The following is an 18,875-nucleotide window of genomic DNA, read 5'->3' as shown; positions in this document are numbered from 1 at the left end:
TTTATGCCTTACTATACTATGACCTTTTTAAGACTTTTTTATGAGTTTTTATGACTGTTGTTTTTATGACTTTTTATGCCTCACTATACTGTTGTTTTTATGACTTTTTATGCCTCAATATTCTATGTCATTTTTATGACTTTTTATGCCTTCTTATACTGTCTTGTTTTTATGCCTTATTGTACGATGACGTTTTATGACTTTTTATGCCTAACTATAGTATGACATTTTTGTGACTTTTTATGCCTTACTATACTATGACGTTTTTAAGACTTTATTATGCGTTTTTATGACTATGTCGTTTTTAATCCATACAATACTATGACGTTTTTATGACTTCTTATGACTTATTATACTATGATGTTTTTATGCCTTTTCATGCCATACTATACTATGTCTTTTTTTTTTTTACTTTTTATGCCTTGCTATACTATGTCCTTTTTATGCCTTAATGTCCTATGATGTTTTATGACTTTTTATGCTTTACTATACTATGTCCCTTCTGTGCCTTAATATACTGTCTTTTGTGTGACTTTTTATGCCATACTATACTATGACCTTTTTATGCCTTAATGTTCTATGACTTTTTATGACTTTTTATGCCGTACTATACTTTGTCCTTTTTATGCCTTACTATACTATGACATTTTATGACTTTTTATTCCTTACTATACTATGACATTATTATGACTTTTTATGTCTTATTATACTATGATATTTTCATGACTTTTCATGACTCACTATATTATGACGTTTTGTTTTACATTTAATGCCTTACATTACTATGTCCTTTTTATGCCTTTCTATACTGTGATATTTGTATTACTTTTTTTCCTTACTATACTATGTCCTTTTAATACCTGAGTATATTATGTTGTTTTTATGCCCTACTATACTATGACGTTTTAAGACTTTTTATGCATTACTAAACTATGATATTTTTATGACTTTTTATGCCTTACTATATTATGAAGTTTTTTTGATGTTTTATTCCTTACAATACTATGTCCTTTTTATGCCTGACTATACTATATCGTTTTTATGACTTTTTATTCCTTACTATACTATGTCTTTTTTTGACTTTTTATGCCTTACTATACCATGAAGTTTTAATGACATTTTATGCTTCACTATAAGATATCGTTTTCATGCCTGATTATACTATGACGTTTTCATGACTTTTCATGCCTTACTATACTACGACGTTTTTATGACTTTTTATGCCTTATTATACAATGTTGTTTTTATGCCTTACTATACTATGACATTTTTATGACTTTTTATGCCTTTCTTTTCTATTACATTTTTATGCCTTGCTACACTATGACTTTTTATTCCTTACTCTACTGTGACATTTTTATGTCTTATTATAGTACGAAATTCTTATGCCTCACTATACTATCACATTTTTATGCCTTGTCATAGCACGACTTTTTATGCCTTACTATACTATGTCCTTTTTATGCTTTACAATACTATGACGTTTTTATGACTTTTTTAAGCCTTACTATACTATGTCGTTTTTATGCCTTTTTATGCCTTACTATACTGTCCTTTTTATGCTTTACTATACTATGACATTTTTATGACTTTTTTTGCCTACTATATTATATCATTGTTATGACTTTTTATGCTTTACTATACTATGTCGTTTTTCTGCTTGCTTGTTTTTGTTATGCTGATTTAATTGTCTGTTTATTGTTGTTTTTCTTAGTTGTTTATGTTTTCCAGAACTTGTAAAGCACTTTGGTCAGCTTTTTGGATTTTCTGAATGTGGTTAATGAACAAAATTTGAATTTATTTGAATTGATGTTTTTATGCCTTACTACATAAGGAATTTTTTAAATGTCTTACTATACTCTGACTTTTTTATGTCGTACTATAATGTGACATATTTTTGCCTTACTATACTATGACGTTTTTATAACTTTTTATGCCTGACTATACTATGATGTTTTTATGACTTTTTATGCCTCACTATACTATGTCATTTTTATGTCTGACTATACTATGACATTTTTATGACTTTTTATGCCTTACTATTCTATTACATTTTTATGCCTTGCTACACTATGCCTTTTTATTCCGTACTCTACTTTGACATTTTTACATCTTATTATAGTACGACGTTCTTCTACTATCACCTTTTTATGCCTTACTATACTATCACCTTTTTATGACTTTTTATGCTTTACTATACTATGTCGTTTTTATGCTTGACTATACTATGACGTTTTTATGACTTTTTAAGCCTCACTATACTATGTCATTTTTATGCCTGACTATACTATGACGTTTTATGGCCTTTTATGCCTGAATATACTATGACGTTTTTATGACTTTTTATGCCTTACTACTATTATGTTGTTTTTATGCCTTACTGTACCATGACGTTTTATGAATTTTTATGCCTGACTATACGATGTCGTTTTTATGCCTGACTATACTATGACGTTTTTATGACTTTTTGTGCCTTTGTATACTATGTCATTTTTATGCCTGACTATACTATGACATTTTTATTCCGCACTCTACTTGGACATTTTTTTTTTTTTTAAGTATATATTTTGGGGCTTTTTATGCCTTTATTCAACTGGACAGTAGAGAGACAGGAAATGGGGAGGCAGAGAGGGGAAATGACATGCAGTAAAGGCCGTCCAATGCGGGACTCGAACCGGGGCCGACTGCAGCGAGGATTGTAGCCTCTACACATGGGGCACCTGCTTAGAGGTGCCCCATGTGCGCCACTAGGCCACACGACGCCCCTACTTGGACATTTTTACGTCTTATCATAGTATGACTTTTTATGCCTTACTATACTATGTTGTTTTTATGCCTTACTATACTATCACCTGTTTATGACTTTTTATGATTTACTATACTATGTAGTTTTTATGCTTGACTATACTATGACGTTTTTTTGACTTTTTAAGCCTGACTATATTATGATGTTTTTATGACTTTTTATGCCTTACTATATTACGTTGTTTTTATGCCTTATTTTACTATGATGTTTTATGACTTTTTATGCCTTACTACACTATGACATTTTTATGACCTTTTATGCCTAACCATACTATGTCGTTTTTATGCCTGACTATACTATAACGTTTTTATAACTTTTTATGCCTTACTATATTATGACGTTTTTATGACTTTTTAAGCCTTACTATACTCTGTCTTTTTTATGCCTGACTATACTATGATGTTTTATTACTTATTATGCATTACTATACTACGACGTTTTCATGACTTTTTATGCCTTGCTACACTGTGACTTTTTATTCCGTACTCTACTGTGACATTTTTATGTCTTATTATAGTACGATGTTCTTATGCCTTATTATACTTTACTTTACTTCACCTTTTTATGCTTTATCATAGTTTTACTTTTTATGCCTCACTATACCATGTCCTTTTTATGCCTTACTATAAAATGTTGTTTTTATGCCTTATATACTATGACTTTTTTAAAATTTTTTATGCCTGACCATACTACATCATTTTTATGACTTTTTATGCCTTACTATACTGTCTTTTTTTTTTACTTTTTATGCCTTACTATACTATGTCGTTTTTATGAAATTTTATGCCTTTTTATACTGTCGTTTTTTTATGACTTTTTATGCCTTACTATACTGTCTTTTTTTTTACTTTTTATGCCTTACTATACTATGTCGTTTTTATGAAATTTTATGCCTTTTTATACTGTCGTTTTTATGCTTTTTACGCCTTACTATAGTATGTCGTTTTTATCCCTTATTATACTATGACGTTTTTATGCCTTTTATGTCTTAATAGACATTTTTATACCTTAATATAAGATGATGATTTTTTGCCTTGCTATTCTATGACTTTTTATACGTGACTATGTTATGAGGGGTTTAAGCCTTACTATGCAGTTCAATAAATATTGAACTGCATATATATACTATATATATTACTATACTATGTCGTTTTTATACCTTTAATGCCTTACCATACTATGTTATTTTTAAGCCTTACTATTCTATGACATTTTTATGACTTTTTATGCCTAACTATACTATGTTGTTTTTATGCTGTACTAAACTATGACATTTTTATGACTTTTTAGGCCTCACTATACTATGTCGTTTTTATGCTGTACTAATCTATGACATTTTTATGACTTTTTAGGCCTTACTATACTATTTCATTTTCATGCCTTACTATACTATGACATTTTTAAATGTGCTCTATAAATAAAAATTGACCTTATTTAATTTTATTTGATGATTTTTGTCTAACTATAATAGGAATTTGTAATGGGGTGGCAGGGTGGAACAGTGGTGAAAACCTTGTGCCTGCATGGTACTCCGGCTTCCTCCTGCAATCCAAGTACATGCACACAAGTTAATTGGTGACTCTAATGCCTTACTATACTTCAACTTTTTATGCCTTACTATACTATGACTTTTTGTGCTTAATATACTATGACATTCTTATACCTTTCTATACTATTACTTTTTACTGCTTACGATACTATGACATTTTTATGCCTTACAATGCTATGACTTTTTTTCCCTTACTATCTTATGAAATTTTTATGCTTTATTATAGTATGACTTTTTATACATTATTATACTATGACTTTTTATGCCTTACCACAGTATCAAGCTTCTATGTCTTACTATACAATGACTTTGTACCACTGTGATGGGTTTGCACAGTGATACAGTAGATAGAACTGTTGCCTCACACTGAGAAGTGTTTGGGTTCGAAACCCAGGTTTTCTGTGTGGAGTTTGCATGTTCTTCCTGTACCTCCAGGGGTATTCCGCCTTTCTCCTGCAATCCAAAGACATGCACATTAAGGTAATTGTCAACTCTAATGCTTTACTATATTGTGATTTTGTTTGACTCACTATGATCACTTTTCTATGCCTTATTATATGCCTTGCTATATTATGACTTTTTATCCCGTACTATACCATGACTTATGGCATATATTTGACATACTTGTCCCTATATCAAGAGTGATGTTACCATATATGTCATCTATAAGAGGATATATTATTACAACACAAATATATCCTATACATCCTCTGGATATATGGATATATAAGTTCATAACAAACATGAAATACTCATACTAAAATGCAACTTTATTAAAACAACATGATTAATGAAATTTTATATGTCTGTATATGATTTTTTAAATAAATTCTTAAATTTAAACCATACATGTCTATCTTATATATTTACATATGTAATGAACATATACAGACAGGCTTTTGAATTTATATATATTCATGTAACATATATCTATAGTATAATCCCATAATATAAACAGACATACTAAAATACAAATAGTAGACATATATATCAATAGATGATCTTCATACGTACATTTGCGTATGGGCATTTCTGAATATAAATTCAGATATTACAATCACTTCACCCACCTGTCTCCCCTGTCTCCATAAGATTAGTGGTGGAAGAAATATTCAGATCCTTTACTCAAGTAAAAGTACTTATACAGCAATGTAAAAATACTGTATTACAATTCATATATGACATTGTTAGATTCGATAGATTAGATTTGAAAAGTTACTGAAATTAAACCATATGAGTAGTTTTGCAGAAAAAATAAATTACTAGTTACTTTTAAGATAATGGATAAATTGATAATATAACAAGCTTTTAAAATACAACACATTGGTGAAGATTAAACCAGTGGTTTCCAACCTTACCAACCAGTCCTAAAACTTCTCTCATTAATGTTCTCATGACCCATCAGATTTATCTGGTGTCCCTGTTTATAAAACTGTATAAAGTAGTTCAAACTAGCTCTACCTTCAGCAGCTAGAACAGTAACATGCTGCTAATGCACTGATGCTTCAGTATTAATCATTTAATGATGTTATAATATATCAGTCAGAGCAACCAAACCTGAACTTTTACTTTCTTACGTTAATTTGTAATGAAGTATTTTTACACTGCTGTATAGGTACATTTACTTAAGTAAAGGATCTGAATAGTTCTTCCACCAATGAACTCTTGTAGACAATAGTTTATCATATAGACATGCTTTACTCATTTGTCAAGTGAATAACAATCATGGTGAGGGCACTAAAGTGTTTACTTGGAAAGTGTACATTTTCACTTTTGGTGTGAATTTCCATCACAATTTTGGTCTTAAATTTAATTTAAAATGGCATTAAAAAGGTCTATAAAGTCATAAACCTAACTTGTTTACACCTGTAAACACCCTGTGACCTTAACATTATCCAGATTTCTTCTGCCTGTAGAACCTGTATTTTTATTCACCATTAAGTGAGTGCAAAGTGAGCAAAGTGGCATCCAGCAGGTGACACCATCAGCACCTGGCTCACCTTGGCCTAGATTACTAGTTATTACTGCATTGTGTTCTTAAAAAATTCCAAAAAGGCACTTTTTCTGTTGTGCCCTCATTAAGATGCCACTTCCCCTTTGTTACAGTGATTCTACAGGTGCGGCCAATGATGCCAATTATCTAAAATATGAGAGTACCAACTATTATTAATTCAATTATCTTGTCATTTTTATATACATTCACTTACAAGACAGGCACAGGTGAGTGTTGTGCAGTTAATCTGACATCCTCGACACCTTATAATTATATGAAAAGGTGGGGCCATTGCAATTTATGAAAATGGCATCTTAATTATGAGTAGGAATTCCTTAAACTAAATGCAAACACCTGTTCTACATCACACCCAGTGAGCAAACAGTCCTTAAAGACTATATGTAGCTATGGTATGTTATTCTTTGTGTGACACCAGCTGCACCTGTGACATCTCTTCCCCTGTAAACCACACCCCTACTGAACATTCAACATCCTGACCATTTTAGGCGGCGGGTCATCAGAAACTAGTAGGGAACATGAGAGAGATATAAAGGAAAGCAAAACACATAATAATCTTAATTACCACACACCACTGTCCTCTAAAGCTGAGACCCAAGTACAATCAGTTGCAGTGTCAGGTTAACACAAATTGAACAATGAGTTCAACATATACATGTGGATAAACACTTAAATGCAACTCCAGCTATTTGATTTGTCCATACATTCATTTCCTGTAAACTATTCTATAAATGTTATTTTCTGTTGCTAGTGTAAGGATCTGCCATTCAGCAAAAACTGAATACACTTTAAGTAAAAATATACAGCAACAACAAATGATGCCAGCCTGCATTGTACTGTGGACACCGAAAGCAACAAGCAGAACCAATATCTAGTCGACAAACCTAAGAGGTTTAGAATATATTTGTGATGTCTGACCTCAGTTCGGGGCCAATAACTGGTTTCTGAATTAAACAACTTCTCTATTTTTTTAAAAATGTTTTTGAAGCACCTGTAATTATTTTTGTTGTGTATCCATATCTTAGCTGCTCAACTACAGCCTTGAATAAACCATTCTTTACCACACTATCTGAAAACTTAAGTGTTTCTTTATAACAATAAATATTCATGATTATCACTTGAAAAAACAATCAGCTAATTTGCTGAAAAGGAGCTGTGTGTGTGGTGTCATCAGATTTGATTGACAGTGACGAAACAACCCAAAAACAAAACTGGCATCAAATTTTGTTTAAAATGTTGTTAAAGTGCTATTCGTGCACAAATACACTGTATATAACATCGCCTATTTTTTCCATCTGACCCTCAACCAATGACAAGAGCACAGAGAAAACAGCACAGTATGAAAACTCTCACTTGAAATAAACAAACCATTGTAACTTTGGCAGAAAGGTTTGTTTTCATGTAGAGCCCCACCACTCTACATGAAAATTTTTGCACATTATCAAATATGTAATTAAGCTGACAAAACATCAGAAACATTCAACATAGTGCAGTCATGACAACAACACATAAATATACCACAGAAGCAGAGTGACCTAAGATGCTGACCATGTAATTACATCATCCCCAGTCTAGACGTTGGTTTTTGATGCATGTGATTCATCATTGCAAGGAAAAGTGCTTTGAAAAAATAGAACCGAGTTTTGAAGTGCTATTGTATTATATTGGAGTAGTATTTCTATTTTTATTGTCACTCAGCTAACAATGTGAAATTGTATAACAATAAAAAAAACATTTACAGTTGTACACTTTATTGTACCTAAATTACATATACCTTAATCTTACAAAATCCACAGTTTTGGAGTAGTTTGAATCAGGCCCTACCATATGTGTGGTAGGACCTGAATTTGACAGAAAAAGCACTTCCTAAAGAAACAAAAATCTCAACGTGGCGGTATCATGGTATTTAACTTCATAATTTTTGCATTCAAAGTCAAAAGGGCCTGATAATGAGGTGGCAATGTCTAATTTCTTAATTATTTTCAACACTTTGAAAAAGAAAAAAAACATCACCACCCTGTTTAACCCTGTTAAAGTACAACACCATAAGTTCTGCTTAGCATGTAGATTGAAATTCCATCCACCTACAATGATTGTTTTGTTTTTGTTTCTTTGCAATTCTTTGCAATTTGAACTGATCTGTTAAAGTTTGTTTTCAACCTCATGCTTACCAACTCTCTCACTCTGAAGGTCTCTGTTTGATCATCGCCAGCTTGGGTAAGTTTATAACATGCATTAATTAATACTAGTCAACAGTATTATTAGCAGATAAATAATGTCCCTAAGTTAACAATTGTTGGGAAACAAGGGATTTGATAAAAATGTCTTTCTTCAAAAACTAATTAAATCAATTTTAAGTTATTTTTTCCATGTCTCAGCCAGGTCTCACCAGCCTCCCTCCAGGCTGGCGTGTTACTACAACAGCTTGGCTGAAAACAGAGCGAATGGCGGGAAGGTCAGGATTTCAGACATTGATCCGAACCATTGTACCCATCTGATCTTCACCCTTTTCTGACATTAGCAGTGTAAATAGATTGGTCCCCAGGGAAGCAACTGACTAACAACGCTATCAGTTCTTTAATGCACTCAAAAGCAGGTCAGACCTGTACCCTCCTTATATCTTATAATTTACGTTCAATTTTGTGTTTCCTAAAACTTATTACTAAACTGTGATACTCAAAAAGAAATTCCCTGCTCAAAACTCTGTTGGCAGTCGGTGACATGCAAAGGTAAGTGACTTATAAAAGCATTTAGGCATAATTATACAAGCAAACAGCACTTCAACATGTTGGTAATTTCTGCGATGCTTTGTCCTTTCATGCCGTATTTTTGTGCATTGCACAACATGTATGATATATCGTTTGACACTAATGAGGTAGCACAAGGTGAGGTGCTGTGGTATAGTAATTATAGTACAAAGTTTATTTCATGATTACATCATCAGATTCAAATAAAATGTGTGATGTAATTTTGAAACAACTGCCTTATAATGCAATAATAATACATAATTATTGACTGTGTGGGACCTCTGCATCCATCTAGGTCAGGAGCAAAGTATCTTTTGACCGTCATGCATCAAGCTGTGTATCCCCTGCGGTCAATAACAACAAGATCTGTGGTTAAAGTCCTCTCCCCATTAATTTCTGTCTTTGGCATCCCTAGCGTTGTTCAAAGTGATCAAGGGTCTAACTTTTCCTCCAATATGTTTGTGCAGGTGTTAAAACAACTTAAGGTGAAACACTCTCAGTTGTCAGCCTATGCACAGAGTCACTGGGCACTGGAGCGTTTTCACCAGACTCTTAAGTCACTGCTTTGTGCATTTTACACAGAGTTGGACAAGGATTGGGACGAAGGTTTGCCGTGGTTAATATTGGCAGCCAGGGAGGTGACCCAAGGGAGTACTGGGTTTAGCCCAAATAACTTGGAGCATTCTGTTCAAGATCCTCTGGCAGTGTAGAGGGACAATTTTAAGAGCAGTGAGCATCGAAAAAATTTGGTTGACCGCGTAAATGTATTCAGGCATACGTTGTATGTTGCAGGGGAATTGGCAAGGAAGAAACTGATTACATGGCAAGAGAACATGAAGCGTCACCATGATAGACAGGCTGAATAGCACTAATTCAGTCCTGGTGAACAAGTGCTAGCTCTTGTTGGGTCACTCTTCCAGGCCAAGTTCACAGGTTCTCACTTGGTGGTGAAGCATTCCTCTGAAGAGAACAACCTGATTTCTCCTCCTGAATGAAGGAAGAAATCACAGCTTTGTCACATCAACTTGTTAAAGCCGTGCTACTCTCAGGTGGCTGAGCCAGTTGTGACAAAAGTAAATAGCTCAGAGTGTGTCCAGCCTGTCGCTCTTGCAAACACTGTGGTAGGTTTCCCCTATGAGTCAGTGGCAGTGATGGAGAGTGGGGAGTCTCACATTGTTCATGAGGCGCTGTTGTGTGGTCAGCTTAAGATGCTGAGGTTCTCAGCAACTTGCATGACTTGTTAGGCCACTTGAAAGACTCAGAACATGTTGAGTTGACAAAGTTTTCCAAGCTTGGTAGATGATGCACCTTCACAAACCCACCTTATTAAAAATGATATAGATGTGGGGAATGCAAACAATGTTTTTATAGCGTGTCTACTGATAAGCGCAAAAGTATTTGGACACAGAGGTGAAATATATCATTGAAAATGACAATACCTATATAAGTCATTGGTAAACTACAGCAAATAGTGATGTTTTAAGCCCTGATTTAAATGAGCTGACACTTTCAGTAGACCACAGGTATTCAGGAAACTTGTTCCAAAGGTGGGGAACATAGAAAATAAAAGTTTCTTCACCTTGCTTGGTTTTGATTCCGGGAGCACAGAGTAACATGTCCCAGGTGACCTGACGGGTGTTGATGCTTCATGGCATACTATAGCAAAATTTGAAAATGCTGCTAATACTGAAATTGAACTGAACTTCACTGAAACAATCAAATCAGCAGGACTACCAGAAAATAAATATTGTTTTCCACTTCATCCAGCTCACTATTTCAGAGAACATCTTACCCATACATTCTGTATCGACATATTTGCAATTTGCAATATGTGTAGATGAACATTTCCTCATTACGCTGATAAAAACATATTTTGTTCTTAATTACATTTCCCTCAAACAGTATTTGCTGTTGCAAATTATTCATATATAAACATAATTCCCAGGTTACAGGCCTGATCTTTTCAAATTTTTGTTGTGCAACTTTTATAACTTTTCTTAATGCCTTGTTGTCTTATGTAAAACACTATGAAATGCCTTGTTGTTAAAAGGGGCTATACAAATTAAGTTGACCTACCTTACTATGTCATTGCTTTATGAGCCACTGTTAACACAAGCCATGTGGGGATGGTATGTTTTTCTTTGTATCACACCTACTGCACTTTTGATCTACTTTCCTCTGTAAGCCACACACGTGCTGAACACTTTAGGTGGGGGAACATCAGAAGCTGGCAAGGAATGTGAGAGAGATATGAAGGGAAGAAAAACAAATAATTAAAAGGCATTAGACAATGTTCTTAATTACCACACCCCACTGTCCCCTAAAGCTAAGCCCCAATTACACTCTGTTACAGTGTCAGGTAAAGATACATTGGATGGCAAAACTGAAGTTAGCGTATACTGTTTACACAGTTAAACACAACTCCAGCTCCGTATCCAACAGTTTGATACATTTGTCCATGTATTAATGCCCTGTAAACTCTTCTGTAAATGTTGTTTTCTATTGCTAGTGTAAGGATCTGCCACTCAGCAAAAAATCAATACACTTTAAGTAGAAACACACAAGAACAAGAAATGATGAAATGATGCCAGCCTGAATTGTAAGCACACTGAAAGCAACAAGCAGAACCAATATCTACTAAACAAACCTAAGAGGTTATGGTTTGATTTTGGGTTTGATTTTTAATGCTGTTTTTGCTACTCACAATCTACCACAATGAAACATCATGTATAGTGGTATATCATTCTATACATAAATGCTTTTTAACTACAAGTTTTCAGGGGCTTAAAGAAAACCTTGTACTGATATAGTTGTAAAAAAACTACAATGAAGGTGGTGACACTGGCTCACACACTGGGTATAATGTTAACCTAATAAAATGACATAAGATTTGAAAATCCATTCTTTAACTCAGAGTGGTTGTCTTTGTTCTCACAGTGGTTTGGAGGGCTTTGCAGACCAGAAGTGTGGGGTCATAAAAGTTCCTAGGTGTGGTCAACCACATGACAGGTGATTTGAGGTATGACAGGCAAATTTTTTGACTGTGGAACCATTAAAGGACTATCCCATCTTATCTTATCTGATCTTATATTAAACTTGTGGTTTAACAATAGTGATGCTGACACTCCCAAACCATTAATGTTATATGATTAATGTCTTACTGATTCCCAACACGTGTTCATGTGTATACAGAATTAAATGGCAGCACTTAAACAGCAATAATGAAGTTTAGTGAACTTCATAGTTCAAAGGCTCAACATTCTTTCTCATTCTTTTCACTGTCTTTTCACTGAAGCATGAGGAAGATTTCTGAGGGAGGGAGAGTGGAGTCATTATGTTCTAGAGAGGTCTTTTTTTAGCACCTGTAATTAATCCTGTTATGTATCCATAACACAGCTGCTCATCTACAGCCTTATGAAAAAACAGTATGTCTCTTGAATAAGCCATTCATTACAATACCACCTAAAGCCCCTGAAAACTTGGTTTGAAAACTTCAATATTTCTCTTTAACAATATATATTCATGACTATCACTAGAAAAAAAACATCAGCTATTTGATGATTAAGAAATGTGTGTGTGGTGTGATCAGATTTGATTGAAAGTGACCAAACTATACAAAAACAAAACATCCAACATGGCATCGAATTTCATTTTAAATGCGATTTACGGTAGCCCAGCAGAGTCAATACAATGCAAAAACCAGAAGAAACATGTGAAAGCCACAACACAAATACAAAAGCAACAACACAAATGCAAAACCAATTAAATAACTGAAAAAGCCACAACACAAATGCAAAAGCCACGAAAAGAATACAAAATCCACAACATGAATACAAAAGCAACAACACAAATGTAAAACCACCATTAATGAAAATTAAACCACAAGACAAATACAAAGGATACCACACAAATATAAAAGCAACAAAACAAACGCAAAAGCTACACCACAAATTCAAAAGCCACAACACAAATGCCAAAGCCACATCATGAATGCTAAAGCCAAAATAAAATACAAAAGTCATAACGAATGAAAAAATCTAAACGCAAATCAAGCAACAACTGAAATTAGACTACAATGGAATTGAACAGTGGTCTATACAATTACTATAATAATACATATGTAAATGAAAAAAGTGTGACAAAAGTAACTAAATATGAAAATATAAATACACTGAAAATCAGTAGTCATTTGTGACAATCACAGTGACATTAATCAGTTATCTAGCAAAAACATTTCACTTGAGAAACTTTCCCAGTCAAAATAATATAATCAGTGTGCCAATAGCCAAGAAGTTTGGTACATTTCTCCTCTGACATCTCAATGCTGTGAAATGCATGCAAAAGATGATGGAAAATTATTAGGTAAGGTTACTGTTGCTGCAGCTGTGTTGTTAGATCATTTCACACTGTAAATTGTAGAGTCCTTGTCAATTGTTTAGTTTAGGTTTCTCTCCACATGCTTTTAAACTCAAAGTCCAATAAAAGTCCATAGCAGCAATAATTACAGCTCTGTACCTAAGCATTGCAGTGCTTAGAGCCAAAAACTAATATTAACAAAGAGATATTTAGCACATATCAGGTTTATTATTATGTTCCCCATCTTAGTTATTTGTTTTATTTAATGGCAAACCATCAAATGGTTGCTGAGATATTTCAGTCTGGACCAAAGTGGCAGACCAACCAACAGACTGACATTGCCATCTAATTATACTGCCAGTGTAGCTTTGAATTTGAGAAGATCAGGGGTTCTTAAAATTTGAATTCAAAGACAAAAGCACCTGATAATGAGATGGCTTATTAATGTGTAATTGCTTTAAACATTTTGAAAAAGATGCACATCTCCACCCCATTTAACCCTGTTAAAGTGCCACGCCCTAAGAGCTATCTACCCAATATATAAGCCAGACCATACATCAGTCATCCATCAGTCACAGGAGAAAGAGAGTATATGCTTCTTTCGCCTTTGTCTTTGTAAGTATACAATTAACTCTGACTTTGTTCACTTTTTAATTCATTTATCAGTTCCACAGATTTTTAGCTGTTGCTATGTATATTAATATACCTGCTCATACTCTCTAACTAACTCTGTCACTAAACTAGACTCATGTAAGAGGGTTGAAGCCGCAGGCACTGTACAAATTTCTCTCTGATTTTTGTATCTAGTGTCATTATGGTTGTGTGTTTACCTACTAAGAGCATGTTGTGACCATTATCAGGCTGCTGAAGTAGTGTTGCTGCACAGGATAAGTAACTGATTGATCAAACTTGAATTTAAAATGTGCAGTTTTCTGATCTGAAATGTCTTTTTAGTGCTCACAGTGGGAACTAGTAGGAAAATGTTGCAAATCAGATAAATGTTTAATTTCTTCTATTTCCTTTTAGTTACACAGTGACAACATGTGCAAACTACTTCTGACTGCAGGTATGGCACACCGATCAAATAATGTTTCCTCAAAGGATCAGTTTACCTCACATATCTTCACACTTACCTCTAGTGAAATCTATCCATGTAGATAGTTCTGGTTTTATATATCCCGGTTTTCAAGAATATTGTAGAAGATCTATGTTGCTGCAGTGTAACATGTGAACCAAATTTCTATTCACATCCGATATTATTATTTATTCATTTCTTTTACTTTTTTTTTGTAAAATGAATGAATTGACCTGTTAAGTTTTATTTTTAACCTCATGCTTACCAACTTTGTCACTGTGAAGGTCTCTGTTTGATCATCGCCAGCTTGGGTAAGTTTATAACATGTATTATTTAATCCAAGTCAACAGACTAATGAACAAATAAATAATGTCCCTAGGGCGACAACTATTGGGAAACAAGGGATTTGATAAAACTAATTGAATCAATTAATTTTTTTATTTATTGTTTTCCATGTCTCAGCCAGGTCTAACCACTCTTCATCCAGGCTGGTGTGTTACTATAACAGCTTGGCTGAATACAGAGCGAATGGCGGGAAGGTCAGGATTTCAGACATTGATCCGAAGCAGTGTACCCATCTGATCTTCGCCTTTTCTGACATAAGCAGTGTGAATAGATTGGTCCCCAGGAGAACAACTGACTTAAATCGCTATCAGTCCTTTAATCAACTCAAAGCCAGGTCAGACCTGTTGACCTCTCAAAATTTTGGAAATTATGTTCAATTTGTGTTTTGTTAAAAGTCATTACTAAACTTTGATGCTCCCACAGAAATCCCCTGCTCAAAACCCTGTTGGCAGTTGGTGACACACAAAGGTAAGGGACGTAGCACAAGGGGAGGTGTAGTCATATTTTGATTATAGTACTAAGTTTATTTCATGATGACATCATCAGTGTGCAATGCAAATACTTCAATACAGTGCAATTTGTATGAAAATTATGACTGATACTGATACACAACCCTTCATCAAATAATATATAACCAACATTAGTTTGCTGCAAAATAATCACACAAATACTGTGTGCATAAAAAAGTGGTTACTATTCTTAGTACATTATGGGATTTAACTGGCAATTTTTAATTATATGTAAAAACTCAGTGGTTGTTAACATTAGGATTTAACTTCAATTCTTTTCTTTTATTTTACTTATGTTACAAAGTCACACCAAAACAGATGTTAAGTCAAATGCAATTAAAATTGTTTGTGTTTTAAACCAATCTATGTTTGTGTCTAATGCAAATATAATTTCGCAGATATTTGTATTTATTATACTTCTATAGATGATGAGAACACTGTTTTGTACTAATCTTTACCAGATTCAGTATGATGGTGTCAACACAATCAAGAAGAGCAATGTTCATCCAGTCTGCTATCACACTACTGAGAACATATGGTTTTGATGGGCTCAGCCTGGACTGGAAGTTTCCCGCAGCAGCAGGAAGCCAATCAGACAACAAGCAGAAATTTACAATGTTGTGCCAGGTCAGATCCTTTCTTCTGGGACTCTCAGAAATATTGTATACATATATATATATATATATATACACACACACACACACACACACACACACACACACACACAAACACACACACACACACATTTAGATACATATACACACACATATATAAATTCTAAGATTTAAACTTGATTGAGACTGAACCATGTTTTCTTCTTGTGTAGGAGCTCAAAGCTGCCTTTGTGAATGAAGGAACCCAAACTAACCGTGACAGATTAATCCTCATCGCTAGTGTCTCTGCTGAGAAGGCGGTCATCGATGCCAGTTATGAGGTCACACAGGTTGCCGGGTAAACTATTTTAATGTCACTCTTAACACTATACCTGTGATTAGCTGTTGAGGTGCTTTGGTCAACATGATCTTCTCTGTATTTTATCAGGAGCCTGGATTTCATTAATGTGCTGACATTTGACTTTCGTGGCCCCTCGGAAACTGTCACAGGACATCACAGCCCCTTGTTCCAGGGATCCCAAGATACTGGAGACAAAATCAACTCTAATACTGTAAATACCATGATTCCTATTTCAAATACCTGAACACTTTTCTAGTTAGAAATGTGATTTCATCCTCATTGTTATTTCTTCTCCATATTTTAGGACTATGCTATGAAGTACTGGAGGGACCAGGGAGCACCTGCACATAAGCTAAACCTGGGTATAGCATCGTATGGGCGAGTTTATACCGTTGCCTCTCATTGCGGTGGTGTTGGAGCACCAGTCAGTGGTCCCGGTACAGAAGGCACCTACACCCAAATGGAAGGACTGCTGGCCTACTATGAGGTAAAACTGCAAGCTCTGAAAATAAGTCATTTTTATCAGTAGCCCCATGTACACTAAGAGCTTCTATTGTATTTGTTGTGACAAATGTCATTACATCCAAATTCGACATTTGATCCTTCTTTTCAGATTTGCCCTCATCTTGACGGGATTCAAGTCCAGCTGATTTCTGATCAAAAAGTTCCATATGCTGTCATAAATAATAATCAGTGGGTTGGATTTGATAACAAACACAGCATTGGAACAAAGGTAAGGTTGTTCAAATGGCTGGTATCACCTAAATGTGGTTAAACAGATTTGTCAACATGATTTCAATTGTTTTCGTCCTCATCCTCTCAGGTCAGTTACCTAAATACAAATCACTTTGGAGGAGCCTTTGTCTTGTCGCTGGACCTGGATGACTTTAGTGGACATTTCTGTAACCAGGGCAAATATCCCCTCATCAGCCACCTGCATGATCTCCTTGTTCCAGGTGATAAAAATGCAATAAGTGTCTGTTGTAATCTGTTGTGAAGTGGTGGTTTTTCATTCGATTTAAAACCATCAGTTTTAATGTTAACACCTTTTATTGTCTGTACTAATTTTAGTTAATCATAGTGCAATTGTTTGCTCTGTTTAGAAATCTAAGTGGCAATTAACACAACATTTGACTTTCATTCTTTTTCAGATTATCCACACTATACCACAACCACAACCACAACCACAACCACCACAACAACTTCCACAGTTGATCCTGACAATTTCTGCAGTGGAAGGGCAGACGGGCTTCACGCCAACCCGAATGACCGAAACTCTTTTTACAACTGTGCCCACGGGAGAACGTACATCCAATACTGCGCCACAAATCTCGTCTTCAACCCAACTTGCCTCTGCTGTGACTACCCCTAAAGAGTTGCACATTTGTCATTTTAATTTACATAAGCGGTAATATTGATTCTTACAAATAAAGGTGGGGCACTGGCTAAAGGTATTACATGTATCATTTCTTAGGATTCTTCATTGTTGTTTTGTGAGGAAAAGTACTGAATAATGGTTTTGCTTGTTCTTATTAGGCCTCACTCATCTACTTGTAAATTTTAAAATACCATTTACACATGTCAGCATTAACATTTTCAGATGAAACCATCAACATTATCAGATGGCCATAAACTCTCCATTGTTAAAGAGATATGATCCCATCCATACTGTATCTGTCAGTACAGATTATGATTTAATCTCACTCAATATTCAGTATAATTTGAAGAATTTGTAGAGTGTATTTACAATTGTTTACCTGTTGCTGTCTGTTAATTTTAGGTGTATCTAAATCAGTTGTGAGTGAAGGTTATTGTTCTTTTTTCCACGATAATTTAATCTGATGAACCTTCATTCAATTTTTGCTCATATAAATGTCTTTGTTGGTGTATCTTACTCTGTTGTTTGGATGTGTGCTTCTTGGTTTATATCTAGCCATCACATGATTGGATTTATTGTATAATAAAATGATGAATGACAAAATACTACTAGTTTCCTACATTTTGTTTATTGCCCGTAAAAAACATCATATATTGTGCAAATAAACTAATATTGGATTTTTGGTGAGATATTTGATTATTTGAACATTTATTGAAATTGAACCATGTAAGACATTTAGAGCGAAAAAATCCTCATCAATTTGTTGTATTTTAAACACTTGTTATATTATCCATTGTGTAAAATCTTCATCTTAAAAGTAGATAGTATCCAAACTTAAGGTGTCAAATAAATGTAGCGGAGTAGAGAGTGCAATATTTTCCTCAAATGTAGTGGAGTGGAAGTACAAAGTAGCATTCAACAGAAATAATCAAATAAAGGACAAGTACCTCAAAATTGTACTAAAGTACAGAACTTGTAAAGTAAATGTACTTAATTACTTTCCACCACTGCTAGTACAATTATTTAGCCTGCAGCACACATGGATTCTGAAATAGTTCAATTACTCAACCAGGTAAAACTATCAGAAAGATAAAAGACTAACTAAATCACCACCGCCACACAATAGGCTATTAAAATGAAATAAT

At 34.2% G+C, this 18,875-nt stretch overlaps 1 protein-coding gene across 1 annotated transcript; it reads left to right on the top strand.

Moving 5' to 3' along the window:
- Positions 1–14,048: 14,048 nt before the first annotated feature.
- On the top strand, positions 14,049–18,335 carry LOC111240014 (chitotriosidase-1-like). Its single transcript, XM_022769971.1, has 12 exons — positions 14,049–14,084; positions 14,496–14,535; positions 14,829–14,855; positions 15,007–15,223; positions 15,313–15,357; positions 15,860–16,025; positions 16,225–16,349; positions 16,440–16,563; positions 16,657–16,839; positions 16,966–17,085; positions 17,176–17,308; positions 17,504–18,335. Exons 2-12 carry the CDS (start codon positions 14,511–14,513, stop codon positions 17,722–17,724), a joined length of 1,386 nt encoding a protein of 461 aa, XP_022625692.1. The 5' UTR covers positions 14,049–14,084; positions 14,496–14,510; the 3' UTR covers positions 17,725–18,335.
- Positions 18,336–18,875: the final 540 nt, after the last annotated feature.

Source organism: Seriola dumerili, unplaced genomic scaffold, assembly GCF_002260705.1.
Source record: "Seriola dumerili isolate Sdu_G_001 unplaced genomic scaffold, Sdu_1.0 BDQW01008211.1, whole genome shotgun sequence".
In the NCBI taxonomy this organism is placed as follows: domain Eukaryota; kingdom Metazoa; phylum Chordata; class Actinopteri; order Carangiformes; family Carangidae; genus Seriola; species Seriola dumerili.
The sequence above is the reverse complement of the archived record's forward strand: the minus strand, read 5'-3'. Positions and strand labels throughout refer to the sequence as shown.

Excerpts from the sequence above, each read along its gene's own strand:
- LOC111240014 (XM_022769971.1), top strand. The coding sequence starts at position 14,511 with ATGTGCAAACTACTTCTGACTGCAG. Across the intron at positions 15,224-15,312 it reads TTTAATCAACTCAAAGCCAG|AAATCCCCTGCTCAAAACCC; the intron begins GTCAGACCTGTT and ends ATGCTCCCACAG. Across the intron at positions 17,086-17,175 it reads AACACAGCATTGGAACAAAG|GTCAGTTACCTAAATACAAA; the intron begins GTAAGGTTGTTC and ends TCATCCTCTCAG.